Below are 26,069 nucleotides of genomic sequence, written 5' to 3' on the forward strand. Positions count from 1 at the left end.
AGGCTGAACACACACACGTGTGTGTGTGATGTAATGCTGTTCTTTGTTCTTGTGATGCCTGTTTATTGACTCCAGTCCAAGCTTCGCTGCAGCTGTTCTCCTAACTGTTGTAAATGTTATTAAGTAGAACTTGCACATGGGTTTTTGGAGTTGGCTCTCAGTCAGTTTTAGAAACCTAAATATGTGTCATGTGTTTAAATTCAGTACATGTGCTGAAAATAGAGCTTAGCAGGTCACCTTAACCCTACAGCTATAAGGTCAAGTTATCCCCTGCTCTGGATGAGAATGCAATACAACAATACATTATTTTAAATGTTCCTGCCACAAACTAATTAAAGGGGGATGAAATTACTTGTAATGTTGCTCTGTAAAGTACACAGTAATTGTAGGATCTAAAAATTCCCATGTCACAGCACAACACAGCACAGCATGACTCCTCACTCCCACCAGGCTCTGTTTTCATGAGGAAGCCGAGGGGTAACATTGAGGAAAGACAATGACAGATGATCACTCGTAATCAATTCCTCCTTTTACACTTCCTGACTCATGTTGTTATCTCTCTCTCTCTCTCTCTCCTGTTGCTTGGCTGGAAGAGAAACCGAGCCAGCATTACACCAACAGGCAGACACCCACGGCAGGTTATCCCTTTCACACTTTGAGAACTACCCAGATCCGCCCACATCCCCGGAGAGAGAAACGGTGTATGTGTGTGTGTGTGTGTGTGTGTGTGTGTGTGTGTGTGTGTGTGTGTGTGTGCGTGTGTGTGTGTGCGAGAGAGAGAGAGAGAGAGAGAGAGAGGAGGAGGAAGCAGGGAGGGATGGAGAGGTGACGCCTATTCCTGTGTTATGTGTGCGCTTGGTTTGTGAGTGTTGTCTGTGTGTGTTTTTGTACGTGAGTGTGTGTTTTTATGGAAGGAGAGACAGGTAGACATGCAGAGACAGACGGGGGGGGGGGGGCTCTTCACCGGTTGTGTTTCCTCTCAGGCATCACTGCACAGTCTGCACCACAGACCGCACCTCCACTTTTAATTGGATGTGGCGATGCTGTCACTATGTCAGTCGCCGGAAGAGTCAAGCCTTCTGCAGGGCTGAGTTTACAAAGCACTCCACGTGACCATTTAATAAGTTTGATCGCCCTTTAATTAATTCTGAAGGAATAATATTTTTGTGCCCTCGATGACTCACTGGCGATTAGTCTGAATCCAGACGAAATGTTGTCTTAAATGAGATTAAAAATTTAAAAAGCAGCTGCTGTTGCTTAATAATTTACAGATGAGTAGATTATAATAATGTTTCATAAGTGATATATCATCACGTTGCCATAACTGAAGCTTTCCGCACAATCAAACCTCAGAGGTGTTCATGCACGCCGATTCCGTTGATCCTCTTTCCGGTACCTTTGGCTCTGCGTTGATATCTGCGTAGTTTGGTGTTCATAATCGTTTGTCTCTGTCTCCCTGCACAGACCCCCTCCCTTCTCCTCACATTCTTCCCTCCTCCCTCCTCCGTGCGGCGCTGACACAGTCACACTTGCACACACGCGCGCGCACACACAAACACTTCTCCCCCGCACACTCCCCCCTCGTCTTGGTGCTGTCTCATTCACTTCAGTACGCCATCCACGCACTGACTCCAACTTAGAGCAGGGGGGGCGGGGTTGGATATATACCTCCGAGAACAGGCCACAAGCTACACTGAGACTGGACCCACTTGCAGTGCAAAGACCACAAGCAAGAAGACTCCGAAGCCGGGAGTAGAAGTACCAACATTTATCCTGGAGCTTAGAAAGAAAAGACAAGCGAGACCACAACGTTTGGTTCTACGGACTGTCTGCTGGAGCTCCGATACAACCAATTTGTCACTTCGCTATACGCCAGTTTGTCTGGATATAGCAACTAAACTAAGTTGGTAGTAAACTCTTTGGAGTTTGGTTAGAGTCACTATATTTTTTCTTTGCTTGTGAGAGTGGACTGCACTGAAACTTGGGATCGACCCATCTAGGGTCGGGCTTGGACCTGGCGCATCCTTTCAGCGGCTTCAAACACTGCGAAAGTTTTGGCCAGAGCGCAGATCTGAAGACTTTCGAGTCGAGTCAGACTTTGAGTACACACTCAGCAGCTGCTACCCCGAGCCCAGCACCGAAACGCCTGGGCGACCGGATAGAGAGCCACTGACAAGACTTCAAAGAAACTTTTTCAAGGTAAGTCGAGTCTTTGCTTTTACTTTGAAATGTGTTTTCTGTAAATACGGGTCTGCTGTGTGAATGTTTTATGAGGTGCCATGTGTTCAATGTGAGGATGAGTGATATATAGTGTTTATGATTGTATATATGAGTGTACATGAGTGTTGTCCTGCAGATTCTTAGTTTGTTTCTGCAGGCTGGACAGCGTGAACTCGTCTGTCGCTGTCCGTGGTGCTGAAACTGTCTCAGTCTGTCGCTGTCCGTGGTTCTGAAACTGTCTCAGTCTGTCGCTGTCCATAGTGCTGAAACTGTCTCCGGTCTGTCGCTGTCCGTGGTTCTGAAACTGTCTCTCAAGTCTCTCATACGGCTCCTGCACTGCTGACATGTTCGATCATGTATTGCATTGCTCTTTTGCATTTTCCAGCCTCTGTCAGGAAAACTGATTGTTCCTATATTTTTCCTCTCAGATTTGCTCGACAGTTCCAGTCCCGTACTGCCGCGCATGTAGGTTACTATTAGTGTAGTACTACAATACTATGTGATGCCGCTGGCTTAGGCGATCGGCAGCAGAAAGTTAGATCGTGGCAACAGGTTGCTCGATAGAACTTTCTGGTGTGCTTGTATCGCTTAGATTGCATCTAGTTTCACATCAGGTATCAGTTGTTGAATGGGGATGCTTTTGCAATGATGTCTTAAAAAACTACAAGGATGTTTGAATGAGGCAGTGTCTGCTTGAGTCAGTGCTTTACCAAACTTGCATAGCAATCAGATAAAAGACTAGATAGTATTTGTTCTGCTTGTTTCAGCATAGAGGTACAAATGACCAGCTCCTTTAAATGCTTGACATGTAGTGATGAAAAACTTGTCTGAATCTGAACAAACACATACGCACACAACTTTGTCCCCGAGATGCAGGGAAATGCCGTTGAGTTTTGCTGCTTGTTGTTTTTGCTGTCACATGGATTTGCAACAAAACTACCAAGTGGTCTATTTTCTTGCGCACGTGTGCAAATATCTGCACCGGCACAGCAAAAGAAAGGGTGTGAGCAATTTGTGGATAAAGGAAGACCTGTGATGACTGCAAAAGTGGCTTTTATTAAGTTTGCTTCAGCAAAAGAGAGCAGCTTGCAAAGAGAAGAATTGAGGTCAGGAAACTGAAATCACCTGTCTATATTTTTCTATCTATGGCTCTCTCACACGTACAAGCACACACATAATGAAAATATGTCTTATTCAATAGGAAAAAAGACTCATCTTAAAAAATATTTAGCAATCAGACAGAAATTGCTCAGCTGGAAAATCTTAAGACTAATCTACCAGCCTTCTCTGTACATGCATCATATGTATAGTATTAAGTTTGTCTCAGCGTCTCACAGCTCTTTGGTTCAGGTAGTTATGCAAAGACAGACATGTCTCCAGACATTTATCTACAGCCAGTATCACATCAAATGTCTGCACATGTCTTATTGTTTTACAATGTAGTCTTGTTTCTTATGTTTCCTGATATAAAAAACTTTCTGTATCTGTGGCTACTACAAAACTGCACACACCAGCATAAATAGAGAGCCTGTCACTGATGGTAATTTTGCACTTCTTTACAGTTTTTCACCCTGATCTGCAAAAATATAGTTTCCATAACAATAAAACAGTCCTACAGCTTTACAAAAATGTTGTTGACGACAGCAAATGGCTGAGAGAAAGAGACAAAAAGGTCAGGGTGGGAAAAAGTGAGAGACCAGGTAGAAAAAAAAAATTTCTCCTACGACAGCTGGACTTCTTTCTTTTCACTGTGTGCCTCATCAGATGCCCATTCATGGAGCTTCCGGTTGTTAGGAGGCGGGAGAGAGACACCCGCCTACACAAAGCAGAGGTCTTTGCTGTGTTGCTCACAGCAAGGAGAGGGAGGGTTGGAGGGAGGCAGAGAGATGTGAAAAGAGAGATGTGAGGATCGTAATTATGAGTTCTCCGCCTGAAAAGTGCAGGTGCTTCTCAAAGTCGGCGTCGCTATAGGCATCAATTTGCTGCTGTCTCTCTGCACTGCCCCTTCTTTATGATTAACCCCTCTGTCACATACAGACCTTAGACTTCCTTCATACAGACATTGTTCTAATCCATATCATACCTCTGCAGTCTAGTTACAGTGGATTATGTCTGTTAATTATTCTACCACGATATTCAGTAACAAAGGGATAGAATATGTAGTAAACATGAGAGGCAAAAGAATCATCTTGAATACATGTGAAATATGTTGCTGAGCAACAGTATTCTCTCATGTTGTCTGTGCTCCAAGAAGTATCTCATTATTTCTAGTGGTCCAGTTGTGCAACGAGACCATGATATTGATTCTTCGCTCTTTCTCCAGGCAGGGTTAGTGTTGCAATGACAACGGTCAGAGTCTCTAAAAGAGAAGACTGCATAAAGCATGTTTGCAAGATGAGCAACATGGGCACAATTAAAGTAAAAAATCCTGCAGATTCTTCATTTGTGTGCATGCAGAGTAGCATACAAATGCATAATTTGAGCAGGTTTTAGTATCTCCATTACTATGCATGCATTTGCATTAATATGTAAGAGTGCATTAGTCACTCTAGATGCATATTTCATTTCACTTTATGCATTGGTATGTAGTGGAGGGAAGACTCATGAGTAATGTTTGCCTCAGCAGGGCATGTAATCACACTACGACATGGACACAGTCCCCACACAGACCATTTCTCTTGTTTACCACTCAATAGAAGTGAAGAGTGCATTGCACAAATAACGCAACTAATAAGCGTCTGTGGTTGCCAGTGGCAATGCTTCTATGGACGTCAGACTGACGCACACGATTCATGGTTCAGTTCAGTGTGTGGGTGGAAAGAGCAAGAGCTTGGAGATACCAGCCTGCTGTAAAGGACTGTAATTGCTGTGCCAGTGCAATTATGTCCCAGAGAACTGGGCATTTTAGATCATTGAATCTGCCCTGAAACACTGTGATACTGATCAGAGGCAAATCCCTGATGCATACAATCTGTTTGACAATGGGTCCAATTAAAATGCATCTCATGAATATTATGTGGGAAAAAAATGCATTCCATTTGGAGAAAGCTTTTATCCTGCATACTCATATCTGAGGTTTTGTTCTGATAATTTAGATGTTGGAACATACTGACAGATTATGTTTTCTTTTTTTATTCCCTCTTTCTCTGCAGCTCCCTCGCTGATACAGACATGACAGATTGTCTGCTGCACTAAAATCTGCAAATCCAGCAATTCTACAGAGGGGTTTCATTGAGAAGTTAAAAGATCTGAAACAAGTGCAGTAACTTGCAACAAAGAAGTCAAAAACAACCTGATTAAACCAGCAATCACAGAAACAAGAACAACAGCATCCTCTATCTAAGCCGACCCAATGGCGTGGTCAGCTCTTACCGGCCCCTGTGTGGCCCTCGTGCTGCTCTTCTTCGGTTTGACCTCCTGCACTCCCTCCGGCCCAGCCTCTGCCACCTGTGCCACCCTGGAACAGAGTCGTTTCTTTGGTGTGTTCTCCTCTACGACCACCCTGCCCTCCACACCATGCTCCTGGACCCTGCAGAACCCTGATCCTCGCCGCTACACCGTCTACATGAAAATCACCAAGCCCACCGACACCTGTGTGCCCCGCCAGATCAGGACCTTCCAGTTCGACTCCTTCATCGAGACCTCTCGCACCTACCTGGGTATGGAGAGCTTCGACGAGGTGGTCAGGCTGTGTGATGCGTCAACCACTGTCACCTACCTGGAATCCAGCAAGCAATTCCTGCAGATCCGCAAGGTGGCCCCAAGAAACGGCCTGGAGATCGTGGAGGGGCAGAATGATGTCAGTGAGTTCAAAGCTGAGTTTCTGGTCGTGGGGAAGAGGAACCCAAGTATGCCTGCCTGCCAGATGCTGTGCCAGTGGCTGGAGAAGTGCCTGTCCAGTAGCACCCATGATTATCCCTGTGGCATCATGAACACACCCTGCCAGTGCTGGGAGGCCCCAAAGAGGAAGCCAGGAAGCTGCTACAGGGGTGGCGTCTATGTTGAGAACTGCCTCCCTGTTCCCAGAGACAATGGACGTGATGCTGAGATTATCAGTAAGTTCATAAAGTGTTTGGTTTGATTTATCTGCAGAGTAAATGTGAAATGTGAAAGTTAAAACAGTTATCTCAAGAAGTTGAGCTAAACACCTTGTCTTTGAAACAGTGTGTCCCCCCATGTTTGTTGTGTTGTTTTGCAATGATATCCACTTGACTGTTGATAAGGGGGGTCATGTTCTCCAGGATCCCACAGCCCTGCAGGTGGTCTCCAGCCCTGCTCTCACTCAGTGTTTGTCTCTTAAGAGCTGCTCAGGGTAATCATCCATGTCTGTAGAGCAGACGGAGGATGTGCACTCTGCCGCCACAAGTAATGATTAGTAAATGAAAGGTGTTAGAGAAATTTACCAGTGCATCTTCATGCCTCATTGGCAAGACTGTCAGAACCACACACATCACCAGCTATCCATTTTATCTGATGGCAAGGAGTCTGGGTACTGGGGGTAAGAGATAGAGGGCGTGTTTGTGTGGTGGGTTAGAAAAGAGCACAAAGAACTCACAGTCAGCTGGCAGCGGAAATCGAAGTGCAGCTCTTGCGGTCGTCATAGCAACGCGGCTGTCGGCCTCGCACACCGCTTTGCCATGGTTCACACCAATTGGTTAAGAGCAAACAATCAGCCTTTTAAAATGGAACATCCGTCAGCTGGAGTGCTCAGTTCTGCTCACAAAGACTTGTCCTTGCTCATTCTCTGCACATAAAACAAACATTACTCACATCCTGTCCTTACATATAAAGTTACAGAGGGTTCGTTGACTCATGCTTTTATACAGTTTTCTTTTTCTTTTCTTTTGTTGTTTTTTTTTTGTACAACTTGATGGAAATCAAGTTTGATCAAACTTGGCCTTATCTAGATTACTGACATTTCTTGCAGCAATATCAGTTCCACTTTGCTCAATACTTCTCTTCTTATTATCTCTTCCTGCAGAGGGCTGGGCCGGTTGGGGACGCTGGTCAGTATGCAGCCAGGAATGTGGTGGTGGAGTCCAGGTGCGCAGCCGAGGCTGCCAGCCAGAGGACGGCGTGTGCGAGGGAACAGTTGAAGAAGGGCGGGCATGCAACCCTCAGCCCTGCATTGGTAAAGCCCACCTGTCATTTAGTCATTTATTTGGAAGCACTCAGCTGCAGGTGGCTGTTATTCAATATAATAATCATGCAATTTTCAAATTCTCTCAGGCAAAGAGCGCAACAGGAGTCAGGGTCTGCGAGCCATCGTCGGTTTGAAACGAGACAATGCCGATGATTCTAACCATGGAGTGGTTGCAACTCAAACAGGTGGGATAGGAAAGATCTTGTTAATGAATCTTTTAAACACTCATACATGCAGATATTTCAGATTAAAAGACACATCTTAACATCTATAAAGGTGAACCAGAGCGCAACAAAGTCTCAACTTTTCCAGCCTGGAGTGCTGACCCACTAATTCATATTTTTTCACAGTAGATGTTAAAGCAGATGAGTGGTCCTCCTGGAGTTCATGTTCAGTCACCTGTGGAGAGGGCTGGCAGAGTCGTACCCGCATCTGTGCCACTACTTCTTTCACCACCCAGTGCACCGGACCCCTGCGTGAAAACCGTCCCTGCAACAACACAGCCGTCTGCCCCGGTAAGTGCCCGCTCCCTTCTCTCTAATTTGAGCCTGACAGACGGGAGAAGGAAGAAAAAGAGAGTGTGATCTAGAAAATGTTAGGGACACTTGGTCTTTTTTGAAGTGCACAAAGAGATAAAAGCTATTATCCGGTAATGATTTTCTTTTATACAGCACCAGCCACAAAGGAAAGGCAGATAAAAAGAAGTAGACAAGTTAGAGAGGCATTTTGAGCTTTCACAGTCTGAGATTTGGATTGTGGGAAAGAGGCTGAAATTCAATATGAAGTAAAGTTCTAATAGCAATAGCAATCAGGATTGTGTGGAGGACCGTGCCACCTAGTGGAGAGTGTACAAAAAAGTGTCTAGTGCGTGGATTGTGAAGTGGATTCAAATACTAGGAGCACATATTTAAAACAAACTATAACACCCTTCATCAAAATATCCCTCTGTGTCACCCATTTGCAGTGGATGGTGCTTGGGATGAGTGGACCCCCTGGAGCCTGTGCTCATCCACCTGCGGCCGGGGTTATCGTGACCGTACCCGCACATGCAAGCTGCCCAAGAACGGAGGAGAGCCTTGCCGCGGCCCCACAAGACAAACCAAGTTCTGCAACATCGCTGTCTGCCCAGGTGAGAACAGAGTCTAAAGATTTTTTAAATAATCCTTTAATTGCTTATTTAGATTTGATGACAGTGATGCAGAGACATGATACACGTAAAACCAGATCACAAAAAGTTCCAAGTACTTGTTATGTGCCAGTTTGTTCTTTTACAACCATCCTTGACCCTTCATCTAACTGATTCATGTATGAGAGCTAATTAAACCACTTATTGGTATCTCGACCATCATAAACAGCAACTGCAGTGGCAGCTTGACATCATATCTGACTCATCCACAGAATAAAAGCCTCTGTGAGCAATAGTCAGTGGCTGGACAATAAATGTTGGTGACTCACACAGTGCTCACGGTTACTCAGTATATTAGAAGCCTCTTTCTTTCCTATTCTGCCACCTACTTGTGTGCTGAAAGGTTTTAACTCATTCTGTAGTCACAGCTGCACAGTTAGTTTGCACATTTAGTTTTTCCACACAGGTTTGGTGATTATCCTTACCACACTTGCCTTCAATCAAAAACATATTTCCTTGTTGCAATTGCATGTTGCCATCAGCAGATGTCTCTGCGAGCTGAATCACTGGTAATGTCTGAAACGGAGAATGGGCTGTTAGGCAAAGTCATTATTGAGAGATGATTACACATTTCATTCGAAGCTGAAAGACAAAATTGAGCCATCTCTACTAGCCGATTTAGTTTGATAGATTTTTTTATTTTGACCAATGTAACTACGCTCTATATTCAGTCTATTATGCCATCTTAAAAGGCAGCATTTAATTGCAATATTGATGATTTCTAACACAAATCATCTGTCCATCTGTCTCATGTTTCTCTGCTTTAAAAATGTCATCATTAGAGTAGCATTGCTTCTCAACTAGACAAAAAGATGGTTCCACACTTCTGCACACTTCCAAACAATACTCATAATGTCCATAATGACATAAACTAGATTATAGTTTGGAGGACAGTCGATCTTAAAGGTTGAGAGGCTCATTAAGTCATGCTTGAAGGACAGACTCAAACTTTCTTTTTCACTTAAACTAAAGCAGGTTATGTGAAATGTTAATTGCATCAGTGAGTGATGCCATGATGCCTGTGGCTTGAGGGTCTGTTTTGTCCTTGTACACCATGTAACTCTCTCTTGAAATATCTGTTCCCCTGCCTCCCTCTAGTGGACGGATCCTGGAATGAGTGGTCTGCCTGGAGTGCATGCTCTGCTTCTTGCTCAAACGGCACCATGCAGAGAACAAGGGAGTGCAATGGGCCATCCTACGGGGGCTCTGAGTGCCACGGCAGCTGGAAAGAGACCTCCAACTGTTTCCTGAGAGACTGTCCCGGTAAAAAAAACAAAAACAAACATATTCATATACATATTCAAGCTTCACCCTGCAAATACAAGATAAATGAAATAGACATATCATAGTCCAGAGTTCATGATGTGAAATATTCTCTGTCTTTAGTTGATGGACGCTGGCATGCATGGAGCACTTGGGGCAGCTGCAGCAAGACTTGCGGTGGAGGCATCCAGCAGAGACAGAGAGTCTGTGAAGGGCCTTTCTTTGGTGGAGAACCTTGCCCCGGTGAAAAGGGAGAGCAGAAACGTTGCAATGAGAAGAGATGCCCTGGTTAGTGACTCCAATACAGTGAATAAGGGTGGCCAGACTAAAGTACAATTAAATATGGGAAGAGATGACTTATTCCTCTATTTATCCTTGTAATATATATTACAGAGCCCCATGAGATCTGCCCTGAACAGAACACTGGAGATGTTGTGTGGAAGAAAACCCCCGCTGGAGACATGGCTGCCATTGCCTGCCCTGCTGATGCCTCAGGTACAGTGCATCCCTAGTACAGTACAGTGTCAGCAAGGACATGTTTGGCTGTTTATCATCCCCTTTTGTGCCAACTACAAGTATGTACTCTCTCTCTCATTAACAGGTCTGATTCTGCGCCGGTGCACCCTGGATGCTGTAGGTCTTGCCTCCTGGGAGAACCCAACTCACATCAAGTGTGTCTCCAAGAACTATGAGAACATTCAGATGCTGGTAAGCCCTGAAAGCACACCCTAATTAAAATGCTAAATGCCTCATCTGTTGTGTCCTCATATGGCTAATTTCCCAGTAGTGAAGTCAAACCAGCGAATGTCAAAGATTCAGTTTAATTGTTCGACCTCTCTTCTGTAGTCGAGGGACTACATTTCCAAAGCGCAGATGGGGCAGAGTGTGGACGGGGTTGCTGAGGTGATTTCACGCCTGAGATTCTCCTCCGATGAAGGGGCCAAGTACAGCGGTGACCTCTTGGCCGTCATGGAAATTCTGGAGAACACCACTGAAGTGTACAAGGGAACCAGGCTGAGACTGAGCAACGCCGACGTGGAGGTAAGCCGAAATCTTATTAGTTAACAGCTGAGAGGATTGGTTTATTCTCATCATACAGTATGTACATATTGAAAAATAATACTATGTAAGACTCTTTACCAGAAATAGTTTCCAATTTAGCTGGATTTTGGATTTTCTCACACCTCTGCCTCCTTTTAATGATCTCCAGAACTACGTCCAGACCATCAGCAACTTACTGAAGGAGGAACATCGTGACAAATGGGAAGAGGCACAGCTGGTACGTGATAAGAGGGTGTATATACAAGTGAATATGAGCAGGGGAGAAAATAAGGCTGTTTGCCGAACGTTCTTGAGATGGGGTGAGTGTATGCAGGAGAAATTCAGGTAGCAAGTTATTGGGGTGTGTATGAGAAGTTAGTGTGAAAAATGTGAAAATGAGGCGGTGGCTGGTGCACTTGCACTGATTAACACTCCCAAATGCCCTTTTGCCCACCCAAACGGGGTATTAGAATGGAGGTAAATGATTCCGGAATAGACAATTACAAGATTAAAAGCATTAAATTACATGTCTAGAGCTTGATTTTATAATCTATTTCTACTTTAATCCTTTAGATTCATTCATAAGTTTTTCTTACACCAGACTAACAAGAGATTTGATTCATTTGACCACCTGTTGATGTACCTTTTGCCCAATTTATATGACATGTGAATGCACAACGTCAATGCAGAAACAATCAAGTTTCCTGGGCAAGATAAGCAAGTGTAAAAGTTAGACCCCTGCCGGAGTAAACTCATATTAATTCACAAAATGGAAACTGTATTGTGAATTACCGAGGCCACTGCGACAGGAGAAAGTGAACACTTTCAAGGTGACAGTGAGAGAGAGAAACAGTGAGATTGAATCAGGGAGAATCACTACGCCCACCTTGCAATCTGTGAGTCTATGCCATCCTACATACCGACAGCAGTTGTAAGGGAACACAGACAGCACATTGCATGCAAGCACACACCTTGCGCCCACATCGCTGCAGTTCTGCGTCAGAGACACGCAAGTCAGGCAGCCCTCCCTTCCACCGAGTGAGAGGACAGAAAAAAAAAACTGAGTATGAATCAACAGCCTGCCCATTTATGGCCTTAAGGAAGTTCTGAGGTTGCATAGCAGCAAGAAGTGTATTTTTTTCTTCTTTTTTATACTTCACTGCCGAGCTCTCTGAAAGAATAAGTACAAGGTTTACTGACAGGAGAACAGGAAACCCAGATATGGGCATGTAGCAGTAGCCTTGCCTAAGTGCTCAATTATACTAATTGTATTAATTGCACATAATGAAATGGATATGCCCATGTCCTTTCTTATATGTTCCCTCTGTCTGACTCTTCCTCCTTTTCTCTTCCTTCTTTTTCTTTTATACAGATGGGTGCCAACATCAAGGAGTTCCTCCGCCTTGTTGAGGACTTTGTAAACATGATCGGTATGCAAATGAGCGGCTTTCAGGACATTTATGAAGTCACCGAAAATTTAGGTGAGCCCTAATTTTCTCTTCCAGCTGCTCTCTGCTCATGTCTAGTTAGGATGATTTGTCCTTTCTCCAGCACAGAGAGGTGCATCAATCTTAATATCGCTTGTGCATCTGAGTCCAGCAGAATGCATCAGTTATCCGCTACAGCATATTACATGTGACATCTCCAAGATGTTCTGCAAGTAAATTTTGCATAACACATATATGACTCTTACACAAACTTATCAAATACTGTAAGAATCAGTGTAAACTTCATAATCTGATTCACTCTGTGAAGTCACACTGTGACTGTTATGGCTTAGTGAAGGTGACATTCTCACTGGATGTAGTGTGTAATGATTACGGTCAAACACACATGACGCATGAAGCCAAAATGTCCTTGGCATGAGACGATTCTTCAACCAACACAGCATAAAAAATAACACTCTGTGGCAGTCGATGACCTCTAAGTCTTTCAATCTTTGTCCTTCTCAGTTCTGAGCATCCACAAGCGCCCGACAACTACAAGCTCCAACTTCACCTTACCTGTGAAAGGCTGGAGAGGCATGCTGGACTGGGTCAGGACCTCTGAGGAGAAGATCTCAGTGTCTCGTGATGCTCTGTCCATTGAGCAGGCTGGTAAGATGACACAGACATAATGTTCTCAATCAACCAATGTGCACCATGAATATGAATGTGAGTCTAAGCAGACATTTTCTTTCCAGATGGAAACGATGCGTTTGTGACTGGCATTGTCCTCTACAGAAACCTTGCTTCTATTATGTCCTTCCAGAGGTAATAAAATCTCTCTGCATCTATACTATAACTGGCCTTCCATGAAATATATTTTATCGACACAAGATGGCGCCCCTACATCTATATTCTCATTTCCACTTAGATTTTTATTGTACAGCCTTGCAGATACTTCTCATTAAACCATACAGATAACACTGACTGTGTAATTCTGTTTTATTCACAGTAACACCACCCTACTCAACTCTAAGGTGGTGACAGTGATCGTCAAGCCCACCCCGACTCTCCTGTCATCCCCCGTTGAGATCGAGTTCCCTCACCTTCACAATGTAAGTCCCAAATGGTTAGCCAATCTAATGGAGCCCTAAGAAAAATATCAGCCCCCCTCTGGGTGTTTGCTCACTGCGGTACACAGAGCCTGACATTTTGTTGACATTTGCAGTGACACTGTGACTTTTACTTTTACTTGTGTCAGTTGAAACCTGGCAAAGATCACAGCCCCAACCAAGCGGTCAATTAAAAATAATGAAACTCATGCGCAGTAATTAGCCTGTGCAGCTGATATGAAGCTGATTTTAGTTGCATGTGTGCGTTACGGAGGAGGGTGGCATGAAATGTGGGCAGGTGGCTGACAGCAAGCTGTTGCATCTCACACGTTTATAGTAGGCTGTCCCAACCTACACGTTTCCCTTTTCTGCAGAGACTCCTCACACTGACTTCTCCATCTGCCTCTCTTTTGCAGGGCACCATGAATGAGACGTGCCTGTCATGGGACGAGAGTGATTCGTAAGTGTTGACCACAGTTGTTTTTCTTCTTAAGCATGCACTGACATCTATTTTATGTCCTGGGTGGCCTTGTCAGCTGATCTGCCACTTGGTGTTGTTTATCCCCTCGTTTGTAGCCGAGGTCCTTTCAGTCATGCATTTGTCATTGCAAATGAACATTCGACCCCTCCAGACCTACACTCACCAAATGTCTCCTTGCCAGAAACACCAGACCTCACTCAGCTGTCTGACATGCTTACTGCACACAGAATTAAGAAATGACAATCTCAGTGATCCTCAGTGGTTCTAGCTAAGTGACACTTCACTTCAATCTAACAGTCTCCTGCATCACTTTCAATGAACCACATGCCGAGGAGGGAAAAATACACAGGCAAACCTCATTACATACATCAGTGAGTAAATTCATTGTGACTTCCCTATAGGTCACACCACAGAGTGTCAATCTAAAGACAGTGGCAGCTCTCCCTCCCTCCCCCGCCTCTAAGTCATGTTCATATGTGACTGCCGGGGTTAATGGCTATGGTGTGTGGGAGCTTTTAAAGATGCTTGGATGCATTTGAATGACTTATAAAAAAAAAGCTCCTGGTGGCCCATCCTGGATCAATCTGCCCAAGGCCCACTCTGCCCTCCTGAAGAATACACAGGTGGACCATTTGCATTTAGATAGATTTGTATACTTGTGGAGGACAGATAAGAAATGAAAATGCACCCGCACCCCACACACCTTTTTACATAAGCCATAACAACCATAAGCAAAAGCAAAAATGAATGGAAGGAGAAAATGTAATTAACTCTTATGATTTTGTAGGGCGGGCGATGTGCCTCTAGTCAAATTAGATTTGTTTTTGGCAGCGGATGTGATTAATAGGAGGATATGGAGAGAGGAGGAAGCTCTGGCCGATGGGGTCAAAACATGTTTACAGAGCTGCATGTGTCTGATCACAGGAAATACAACATTAGCTCCACCACCAATGAACTATCCTGGATGGATGCAAACAAAAAAGACAATTTACAAGGCCACACATGTTTTTTGGCATACTTTGCACTACATTTAACCCATCTGCATGATACGACGACTCCAATGTAGCGCACATTAAACTGTGCAGCCAAGCTTGCTTAGATGCCATTCCAGTTAACTGCCATGATGATTTTGCCTTGCGGCCAAACGCCCATGACACTGTACCAGGCTGGACCTGCTGGCTGTGATGCTCCTCTGTATTCACCAGTCAGTCAGAGCCCGAGGGTGCTGCTCATTGCCTTAACCTCCTCTGTGCTCACACACAAAGATCTTAGATTTATTTGGCAAGTGTCTCAGGATCAGATCTAAGCAAAGTAGTGTAGATTCAGTGATTTGCCATTAGACAATAAGTGTGCCTTATTTGAATTGGCCTCAATGAAGCACTGATTATTGATTTTACTCTCTGTTTTTGTGATGTCATTTATCCACTTTTGTCTGATTGGGCTTGGCATGCTGTAAGTGAGGATAAATGGGACAGATATTGAACATATTTAGTCAGAGAAAACACTTTCACTTTGTTTTAGATTGTGTAAAGAGTGTAGTGTTCCTCATTATGGAGACATAATCAAAATTCAAATTGTCTTCACATTCATCCTCTTCCAAAAGAAGGAACATGATGTCCTTTGTCCCTTGTGCACTGGGCAAGTGTTGCCAATAATCTTGTGTCTACTGAGGCTTATTGGCCATAACAAGATATGATACATATTATGCTAATAATGGGATTTATGCAAGCCTATCATCATTAATCATGGCATAGATCACAAACCATCATTAAGATGTAAGACTTCCTCACACTGGAAAACTCAAAAGTGAAAAAAATGTAAATGTGTAAAATGTGTGTGCATTTTCCATATTAGGTTATTCCATCATATATATATGAGGAAACAATGTCATTAAGAGAGATTCACATGAGAGATTTGTCAGATCTCTCCTCTCCTAACCCGTCGTTGCCTTTCCCCTCTCCTTCCTTGTGCAGTTCCTCTCTGCTTGGGTCTTGGTCTGCTCGGAGCTGCAGAGCGGTCCCCGTTCATTCATTCAGGACCAAATGCGTGTGTGACAGCCTCTCCACATTCGCCATTTTAGCGCGCGTCAACTTCGACTCGGTAAGTCTTCTGTCTCCTCTCAGCGTGTCCTTGTTTTTGTCCACCATTCGTCTTAAATCTTTCGTGCTGTGTACGTGTGTGAATGAATGCGGTGCGGTGCGGTGTGATCGTTGTACTTGTTGTTTTCGAAGCGGTTTTCTGTGGCGCTGCTTGCCAGCACCTCTTTGTCTCCGCGCAGGTACCGCTGATCGGAGAATCACAGCCGAGCTGTGTTTTTATCATCATTACTGTTGTTGAGGGGTAAATTGGCGAGCAACATGTTGACGTGCAGAGACTGCATTTTAAAAATGAAAACATTCATTGGCGCGTCGAGTTTGCACGCTGCTAATTTGATGCTCATTTGCTTCTAATCAGCTGCATTAATTGACAAAATCAACATTTGCTGTGAGGAACATCTCCTGTAGTTGCTTGCATGGTAAAAACAACAACAACAAAAAACATATGATCACGTTATTAATTCAGTCACTCTAAATGACTTTTGGGTGATTGTGTAATCTATATTTGCGTTTAATTCCAAATTATGCGTGATTCTTTTTTATTTTTTTCTTGGAATAACGCATGTTAGGATGAGTGGACAGATTTAGTTCAGAATAACTTTAATTCAAGAAATCTCACATTACGCATCGCTGTGTTTTTATGCGCAAAGACAATGTGTAATCTTCCCCCCCCGTTGACTGTGTTGCCTTTAAAGATGCTCGCTCTCCTCTCCTCTCCTCTCCTCTCCAGTTGCCGTGGCAACGGCTTCTGCAGCGCACCCTCGGCCTGTGTGATTTTTGATAACTGAGATGCTGAAGAAAAAAAAAACACACACACACACCCTTCCTCCCTCCTCCCCTCCCTCCTCTGAACACCCCCCACCCCCCCAGGACAGAGGAAACTGTCTGTCCGTCTCTGCTGTGCCTCTGACTGCTGCTGCACACAAAGAGCAATCAACAGATTTCTGTTAGTTTGAGGGAATCTGTGCATTTAGTTAATTTACTTATTTCTTGTGTCAGCAGCAGAGCGCCTCGTGAATTTGCACTGCAGTGTTTTTCTGCTGTAAATCCCCCTCCAGACTCGTCTGCCCCCCCAACCTGTTGTTGTTTTCGCCCCCCTCCATCCTCCTTTCAACCTCCCGCAACAGTAAAAAGGCAGCTGCGGCAATCATTCCGTCTGCCAATATCTCTGAATTCTCGATTACATCCGCCCCCCCCACCTTCTCTCTTCTTCCTCATCTTCCTCCTTCCTCTTTGGCCACAGCAGCGAGTCTGAAAATGCCAGAGAGGTGGACCAATGAGAGACAGACGTCTGGTCATGCATTGATGGTTGCTCCTCTCTTTCTACCCCCCCCTCCCGCTTCTCCATCCATCCTTTGATGTGTGCCGTGGACATTTTCAATAACGTCTTCCTGTGAGCCGTATGAAGAACACCAGCGAGAGGCAGAGGGAGAGAGAGAGAGGAATAAGGAAAACAGCCAGATACTGCAGTGTGTTAGCTCTCATTCGATATAGTCTGATTTCAGGAGCCCATTAGCATCATGTGTGTTGGAGACATGATGGTCCACCGGGAACAGCTCACATACTTAGTACAGCAGATGCCCTTGACCGCTGGGGTAATCAATTTTAAAAGAATGTCAGAAAAAGTGTATAGGTTAAAGGTTTCTCTGCATATTCTTCTGCCTTTACCTGCCTCAGATTTAATCAAAATGAGTACATGTGATTCGGTCAAGGACAGGCAGAAGACATGCTTCATATTTAGGTCAAACCGGCTGTCTGGATTTCACTCAAAGGCCCATGGTGCAAGCGTCAACCCAGATATAGCGATTGGGAAGTAAGGAGGGAACAGAACATACTGTATCGCCCTTGTTATTTTTTTTTTTCCTTTGCCCAGATTCGGTAAAGGCTGGAGCAAAAAGACAGCTCACCACTCTGCTTTCTGCTATCTGCCATCTGTTTCCAGGCACTTCTGATGTAGTTGGATAGATTTTGAAACAAATTTGCCACACTAAATTAGTCTTTGGCTGCCGTAGGCCGGACTTCACCAGCTGTGCTTTGATATCAGAAAAGTCTATGTGGAGCATATATTGAGACGGAGAGGAACAATACTTCAAGGCTCAGTATTGTATTGTTAAAATTCTGATACACTATCAACAATGGCGAACGTATTAGAAGCCATGCTTCACATACACTTGCAATGTAAGAATTTATGGCCATCATAAATCAAATGAAGGCCAAAGTGGTGTCTATTTCTTTCTCCTCTATCCGTGCTAATTTGATACCTGCTGATTTATTATATTTCAGGACATTTTCTCACTCACCTTTTGGAGCCACTTAGCCCCTTCTCGCTATTTTCCTTCCTTAACACATTATCAAAAGTATAATCACACCATTTGTCAGTGAGGGCTTCTCCACAGAAGCAATTTTTATCCAGCTCACACGCTTCGCGGTGATGACAACTTGATCGGAGGTGTTAGATGAACTCAAAACCTTATTAAAGCCAGAGTAGGTGTGATACAGACAAAGATTAGAAAAAGCACACAATTAGCTGGTAGAGGTTTAGTCAGTGTGTTAACTAGGCAGCGAGGGCTTTGTGAAATCACAAGGAGTTGAGATTTGTGTGTGCAGCAGTGACCCGTCGGCCCTCCAGGTGAATGAGCAGCAGGGAAGACAATCCCTCCTCTGTTTCTTCCACCAGAGGTTCAGTGCCAGAACTGTTTGAAACATGGGACGGTCACCGCCGCTGGCAGTGGCAGGCGCTAAACTGCTGTCAGAGATCAGAAGGGCAGGTGGTGGCAGATTAATGCACAGGTGATAATGGTCCACCTGTTCACTCCTGCAGGGATGGGCAAGGAGCTGCTGGTTGGCACAAAAACACCAACATAGCGAGAAAATGCTCAAACACAGCTAAAGGGGAGAGAAAAAGACAAGCTGTCAATGATTAGAAGGTTGCTGGAGCAGCTCAAAACTGATGAGTGAACACAGCAACCCCCCCTGAACTGCCCCTGGGAATTGAAGAACCCCCCCCTACTTTCTTAGTTGAGAGAGATATATGTGCAGTTTCCTCCTCGCCTCATTTGCTGACTCAAAAGCTCAATGGAGAAATGCAGTGACCCTGACCATTTGTTTAGTTTGCCGCTCCATCTTTCTGACATGTTCACCTTGGGGTCACCTTGCCTCAGCCGTGGCCTGATTGTGCCATTCAACTGTTTGCCTACAGGGAGCTGTCTGCTATTTCAGATAGCGCACACCCAGAGGCTTCACTCGCGCGTGAATATGTGTGTGTGTGTGGACCTCTGTGCTGGTTTTCCCTCTGCATGAATGTGTGTGTGTTCATAATCAGCTCTAACAGGCATGTTTGCTGCTGTCTCCTTTCTGTAGATCATGGACAAGGCACTGCTCCCGTCCGTGACTCTCATCGTTGGCTGTGGGGTCTCCTCTCTCACCCTGCTGCTCCTCATCATCATCTACGTCTCCGTGTGGAAGTAAGTAGCCCTACGAGCGAAGTCCTGCCACACCAGCCTCAAACATTACGCTGTGTGTTCTGATTTCTTTCCTCTATCTACTCATCCCTAAACTCTATACTTCTCTGTTTTTAAAACTCCAGGTACATACGCTCTGAGCGCTCCGTTATCCTCATCAACTTCTGCCTCTCCATTATATGCTCCAATGCCCTCATTCTCGTTGGACAAACTCAGGCTCGCAACAAGGTAAAGCCCTCTTCTAGCCAATCTCAGCCTCTCTCTTAAACCTCTCTGAAATGCACTGCTTTGGGGATTTTGGAAGTAGCAATGCCACTGACACAGATTTCTCATCTTTTCCTTTCTATCTTCCTTTCCTTCTGGGCTCCCATAGGTGGTGTGCACTCTCGTTGCTGCTCTCCTGCACTTCTTTTTCCTCTCCTCTTTCTGCTGGGTGCTGACAGAAGCTTGGCAGTCCTACATGGCTGTCACTGGTCGTCTGCGCAACCGCATCATCCGCAAGCGCTTCTTATGCTTAGGCTGGGGTAAGAACACCTGTCTTTATACCTCTCTCTTCCCCCACCTCGGTTGCATCACTTTATTTAAAGCCTTTCAAACCTTTTCAGGTTCTAACTTTCCCTCCACCCTATGCATATTTTTCAGGCCTTCCTGCTCTGGTTGTGGCTGTGGCTGTGGGTTTCACAAAAGCTAAAGGATATGGCACTGTCAACTAGTAAGTCCAGTCTCAGCCTGCCATTTTTTGGGCTTTCTTCTTTTCTCTGAATTTATTCTGCAAAGCTCTTCATCTTAGCTCAAGCATTAATATTCTTCCTCCTTCTCTTTTCTAGCTGCTGGCTGTCTCTCGAGGGCGGACTGCTCTACTCCTTTGTTGGCCCTGCTGCAGCTGTCGTTTTGGTACATATTCTGCCTTTTCCAGCCCATCATAATACGATGTCTGTTTTATAAAATCATTCCCCATTATTACCCTCTCTCATCCATGTTTTTTTCTCTTGCAAACAGGTGAATATGGTCATTGGTATTCTGGTCTTCAACAAGCTGGTATCCAAGGACGGCATCACCGATGTGAAGCTGAAGGAGAGAGCCGGGTAGGTCTTATTGATCTTCACCTTACACCAGAGTATTGCGCTTATCGCTCTCATCAGTGCCATTACAGGTATATTGATGATGTGCTTTGATATCAAGCCTCACAATCAAACAACAGGAGTGACCAGAGAGAAACAGAAGTCTGTTGCAGCCTGCGTGTGCCTCTTGTGTCTAATCTGTTGTTTTTTCTCACCCTGCAGGGCATCTCTGTGGAGCTCCTGCGTGGTTCTGCCCCTCTTGGCCCTTACTTGGATGTCTGCTGTCCTGGCCATCACCGACCGCCGCTCCGCCCTCTTCCAGATCCTCTTCGCCGTCTTCGACTCTCTGGAGGGTTTCATCATTGTCATGGTTCACTGCATCCTGCGTAGAGAGGTACGGGGAAAAAACATTTAGATGAGATAAAGAATTTAAATAAAAGTTGTTTTTTTTGTTGGATGTCTTTATGTTTTATCAGGTTACATGAGCTGTGGTTTGAATGCAATTTTCATGAATTTTTCCCTCCACCCATTAGGTTCAAGAAGCTGTAAAGTGCAGAGTGGTCGACCGCAAGGACGACGGCAATGGAGACTCTGGCAGTTCCCATCACAATGGCCACACCCAGCTTATGGTAAATTTCTTGGCTTATTGCCTTTTTAATGTCTTGAGTGCCTCTTGCATTCTGCACCTAAATGAATATGTGCATACATTAAGCACTGATAGAACATTTTCTTCTTCTTTTATCAGCAGTCTGATAACGAAAAAGATGGAGATTCGAGCAGACAAGGTAAGGCCCTTTTACATCAACTTTTTCCTCTCACTCTTAACCATTTTTCCATTTGCATTTTACATTTCTGCCAGCCTTGCACTTAAAACATCCGATCACACATAAAAAGACAACATATTTATTGAAGCCAATTTCCAGACATGGCATGGTGCTTTATATTTGTTAACTCTCATCTGACCATTTTTCTTAAAAGGAATGAAGAGCTCCTCAGAAGAGAAGATGCCTCCTCCTCATATGCCTCTCCCCATGGGCTCCAACTTCCACACCCTGCCATCCAACCCCAGTAAGAGCCACATGCAAGCAGTTCCCGAATACTCCAGCCACACCCTCACCCTGAAGAGAGAGAAGAGCCGTCTGGCTGGAGGAGTGGACCCAACCTGCGGGAAACCCGTGTATGTCTGCGAGGGGGAGCTCTTCAAGCAGTTGGATGCCGATCTCGCTCGGGCTCAAGCTGAGGGCAGCATGTCCGACGGCAGCGGTTACGTCCTCATGCCCAACACGACCTCCACCCTGAGATCCAAGCCCAAAGATGACCCAACAAAATACAACATCAGCGTTGAACAGCTGCCACAGGCCAGACTGATGCACCTCGGCGGGCCCTTTGCAGAGCCCCAGGCTGCCTTCGGGATGAAGTCAATCCCCCCAGACCAGGTCAGCGTGTCGTACTCAGAGAGAGACTCGCCTATCCAGAACATCCACAACATGTCCAGCGAGTCTCACATCACCCACAGCAGCCTGGAGAACACCTTCGAGTCCATGAACTCCATGATGTCCAAGAGTGAGACAATTTCCACGCTGTCAATGAGCTCCTTGGAGGTAAGAGGATATGGAGTAGTGTGAGCTCTTGCAAAATAGTTATTTTATGCATTCTTGTGCCTCTAACATCTATGTATGTGAAACTAAACCAATTTTTTGTTCATCTTTTTCTTTGCAGAGACAGAAATCCCGTTATGCTGAGTTGGACTTTGAGGTAAATATTCTTTGGTTGCTGTCTTTCGAAAAAAAATAAAAATTACTTGCAACAAAATGTAAAATGTATCGCAGAAAGAATTCATTTTGAGACTAAAATGTTTTTATGTTTTGTCTTCTCTAGAAAATCATGCACACAAAGAAACGCCACCAGAACATGTTCCAGGACCTAAACAGGAAGCTACATCATGCTGAGAAAGACAGAGAGTCGCCTGCCTCTGACAGCAAGGTAACACATAATCACATTATGCTCATCATCCATTTCCATAGACATTAACTTTCTGGAAATGCAGACCAGATAAAGAGTCAAACGGGAAACCTAATGAGGCCATTCTAATGTTAAAAAAGATTCTTCGATGTAAAAATGACCCTTTAAAACAACCAGTCATCTGTGTATTGAACTATGGTTGTCATTACCTTGAGGTCATTTGAATAAGGATGTATTTTCTTCCTTCCTTCTTACAGTCTGTGAGATGGAGTGTGTCTTCAGGAGGAAGTGACAAAACGAACCACAGTGTGAGTGTTTATATACAACCTCACTGTCTTTAAATTGACTGCCTGTATATGAGACACACATTATCAAATATTACACTTGCCTCACAGAGGAATAATGTCCTCAAATGACAATATGACTTTCATTATTAGAAAATCACCTCTGATGTAACAAGGCCCATTTCATTTTTGATTAAATCAGGAATTGCTCAGGGCTGATGGTTGACACCAGTTCTAAAGTGTCTCCTCTTTGTACCTCAACAGGACAAACAGCAAGGTCCTCTGGAGAGGCCGTGGGAGGGAGTCCGGGGAATACCACAGTCACCCCCTGCATGGGTTCGCAAAGACCTGGAGCCCCTCGCCGCCTCACCTCTGGAGCTGCACTCTGTGGAGTGGGAGAAGGCCGGCACCACCATCCCTCTGGTGGGGCAGGACATCATCGACCTGCAGACGGAGGTCTGAGGGGGATGAAGGGGGCTAGCAAAGCCACCTGATTTCACCTTAGTCACCTTTTTTGGTTTGGGAATGGTATCCTGTATGGATAGGGTAATGGAAACCAAGAAAGTGAGAAAGTTGGTCCCAGAATCAATGTCTTCAAACCCTCAGCCAGAGCAGGAAGAAAGGGAGAGAAGGTGGAGGAGTGGAGATGGTGGTGATGGGATGTTTAATGTAGCTTCTCTGTGTGGACTTAAAGCATCTCGTGTCAGAGTGCTCTAAAGGTCAAAGGGTTGGTGGAGCGATCAGTGGTTTCCATGGACCAGGACTGGCTATGGTTCCATTAACGCTTCACTAGAAGTTCCCTGGACCCTTCAGCCTGGGTTCAGAAGATGTGGTCGACATGTCTGTGCTTGTTTTTTCCTTCACTTAACTTTGGAGAAAATTAAAATAATCTAATACGGTGTATCCTCCCTGCTTCTTGGGAGGAACAACCGGAACTCTTGGCTGCTCCTCTTCCGGCCGAGTTACCTTCCAAAATAGAACAAGGCAAGAGAGCATAAGGGACCAGTTTCATGCTTGGAGTCCAACACTCTGCACTTTGGTAGATGGGCACACACGTTTTGTTTTTGTGCCGTGGGTTATTTTAGTTCTTCTTTTTTCTGTTTGTGTTTGTTTGCTCCGCTTCACGCCTGGAACTGCTTCAAAAAGCCTAAAATAAGACTCTATGAGATTCTCTGTGCTGAGAATTCATCTACTAAAGAGCAGGCTTAATCATGCTGATAGAGCTCCTTACTCTTGTTATCACCATGGTTATTATTATTCTGATGATTATTTTCAGTGTTTGATTATCATTGTTATTGTCATTATTGATTTTATATCCTATATTTTAATTTTTCACCCCCCTCATGACTGTCAGGCACAAGTTTTATTGTTTTTTTCCAACTGTGACCTAAAACATTGGCTCCAAAAAAAGAAAAAGATTCAATGCATCTGTAATGTGTTGTGAGCCCATGTGGACTGCAACGGGACAAACACACTGAGTGGTGATGGAGGTGTTGGTTAGTTATAAAGTTATGTCCTGGTTTCTCCAGCATTCAGCTTTGATACCAAAACACCAGCACCGGGATAAACACAGACTCTCACACAGGAAGAGCAGTGCACTGGGAAAATGCTGGGTGGAAATGTGAGGAGGTTGGAGGTGGGGGGATACCAACCCCCACCTCCTCTTTCAGCTGGCACAAGATGCAGGCTCTTCCATGTCGTACATGTGGATTCGAGGGGTCAGCGAGACCTTTCATCATCGCCCTTTTGTTTCTCAGCCTTGCAGGACTCTTGGACCGAGCAGAGGCTCCTGGCGCTGATATGACTTCCACTTCAGCGTCAGGTCCTCAAGACTTCAACACATTTGTGTTTTCAGCCATCAGTGTGAAATAGTGCAATATGATGGGTGCTTGATGCTCAAGCAAGACTGATATTATGATTTAGGCAGAATTTTTTCTTACCAATGTTTCAAAACTTTTATACCATCTTCCTCATATTTACAGAGCAAATAGATGCTTTATGAGAACATTGTATGAGAAATCTGTATTAGTAATTCAAGGAATTTATTCACTAGAGATTTGTTAGCACAAGACTCCATATTTTGGAGCTCTCTGTGACAGGTAGATAATTGTACTTCTATAAAGCAAACATTATATAGAATGAATGATGGCCTATGAATATCTCTAAACTGTGCTTCGGGATATTTGTTATTACTCTCTGCTGTGAAGCGATGGGTAATTGAACCTCATGTCTTCTGTAACAGTGTTTTTGATAACCTTGTCAGTAACTCAATAGTATGTGCTACCAGCCAATTCCCCTGTCCCCTCCAATTCCTCTGTCCTACCCTCAGCCCGATTCATACCTCGAGTTACTTGTATTGAAATACCCATTTGTATTTTCTTGTCTCAACTTTGTTTTTTATGTTCTGTTTAACCTCCTGTAAATGTACAGTTTTCACAGCACAAAATGAATGTGACTTATTTCTAATAAAAACACATCTATATTACATGAAGAATGGTGTGCTCCTCAATTTCTAATGCAACTTTAAATCTCATATTCTCTTACATCCTGCAATGCAGAACAACTGCAAACACGCAAAAGATTCAAACTGGCAAGTTCTCTGACAGCAGTGTCTAAAGCCAGAACAAAGCAAATCAGGGTAACACTTTATTTGAAGGGGTGTTCATAAGACTGACATGACATTGTCATAACTATGACATGACACTTGTCATGAACATTAATGAATGTCAATGACTGCTGTCATTAAGTGTCATGCGGTTTCTTATGTCATCTTTTACTGTCAACTTGACATTGTTTGGGGTGTCTTTGTTATGACAACTTGACATTTACCAAGATGACATAGGCTGACCATGTCTTTGTCATGACAACTTGACATTAACCAAGAGCACTTAGTCAGTAAACATCTTTGTCATGACAACTTGACATTAAGCAAAACCACATAGCTGAGAAGTGTCTTTGTCATGACAACTTGACATTAACCAGCATGACCTGCAGGTGACTTTCGCTTCAGCCTTGCACCAGCCCACTCACTAGCTTGGACCTGTGAGCGCCTAGGACTGGGGTGGAGACACACTAGGGGTAAAAACCAGGGTGCTCTCTCCTTGGGCCCTGGGGAGGAAAGCTTACTAACCTACTTACAGCACAGCTACCAACTGGCTATCGTTACACAAGACAACTTACCTGTCAGCCATCTCCTTCCGTGGCAGGACCAACAGTTAAAACTTGTTTTATTCATTTCTTGGCTTTGTATCAACATGATACTTCACGCTCATGTCATTGCCTATCTTTAGACCATCATGAATCGGACTTTGCCTGTCATTACACCATCATGAATG

At 44.4% G+C, this 26,069-nt stretch overlaps 1 protein-coding gene across 3 annotated transcripts; it reads left to right on the forward strand.

The window, feature by feature from the left end:
* Positions 1 to 1,656: 1,656 nt before the first annotated feature.
* On the forward strand, positions 1,657 to 25,225 carry LOC104921402 (adhesion G protein-coupled receptor B1). 3 transcript variants are annotated; one of them, XM_027287418.1, is made up of 32 exons: positions 1,657 to 2,199; positions 5,373 to 6,275; positions 7,202 to 7,351; positions 7,450 to 7,548; positions 7,714 to 7,878; positions 8,328 to 8,492; positions 9,648 to 9,812; positions 9,936 to 10,100; positions 10,206 to 10,307; positions 10,414 to 10,520; positions 10,659 to 10,853; positions 11,023 to 11,091; positions 12,226 to 12,334; positions 12,806 to 12,949; positions 13,036 to 13,105; positions 13,290 to 13,392; positions 13,806 to 13,849; positions 15,844 to 15,970; positions 19,327 to 19,430; positions 19,553 to 19,655; positions 19,801 to 19,951; positions 20,070 to 20,139; positions 20,255 to 20,321; positions 20,427 to 20,512; positions 20,711 to 20,882; positions 21,022 to 21,117; positions 21,237 to 21,273; positions 21,467 to 22,089; positions 22,208 to 22,243; positions 22,367 to 22,471; positions 22,708 to 22,758; positions 22,999 to 25,225. In XM_027287418.1, exons 2-32 carry the CDS (start codon positions 5,573 to 5,575, stop codon positions 23,194 to 23,196), a joined length of 4,581 nt encoding a protein of 1,526 aa, XP_027143219.1. In that variant the 5' UTR covers positions 1,657 to 2,199; positions 5,373 to 5,572; the 3' UTR covers positions 23,197 to 25,225. The 3 variants fall into 3 exon arrangements, with proteins under 3 accessions (XP_027143219.1, XP_019119710.1, XP_027143218.1); XM_019264165.2 differs by having other exon boundaries at positions 1,660 to 2,199; positions 21,234 to 21,273; XM_027287417.1 differs by having other exon boundaries at positions 1,660 to 2,199; positions 7,717 to 7,878; positions 21,234 to 21,273.
* Positions 25,226 to 26,069: the final 844 nt, after the last annotated feature.

This window comes from Larimichthys crocea, chromosome XIII (genome assembly GCF_000972845.2).
Source record: "Larimichthys crocea isolate SSNF chromosome XIII, L_crocea_2.0, whole genome shotgun sequence".
In the NCBI taxonomy this organism is placed as follows: Eukaryota; Metazoa; Chordata; class Actinopteri; family Sciaenidae; genus Larimichthys; species Larimichthys crocea.

Bases quoted from the DNA above. Each gene is read 5' to 3' on its own strand.
- LOC104921402 (XM_019264165.2), top strand. From the start codon at position 5,573: ATGGCGTGGTCAGCTCTTACCGGCCCCTGTGTGGCCCTCGTGCTGCTC. The intron at 11,092-12,225 runs GTACGTGATAAG...TCTTTTATACAG, and splicing joins AATGGGAAGAGGCACAGCTG to ATGGGTGCCAACATCAAGGA. The intron at 19,431-19,552 runs GTAAGTAGCCCT...TTAAAACTCCAG, and splicing joins ATCTACGTCTCCGTGTGGAA to GTACATACGCTCTGAGCGCT.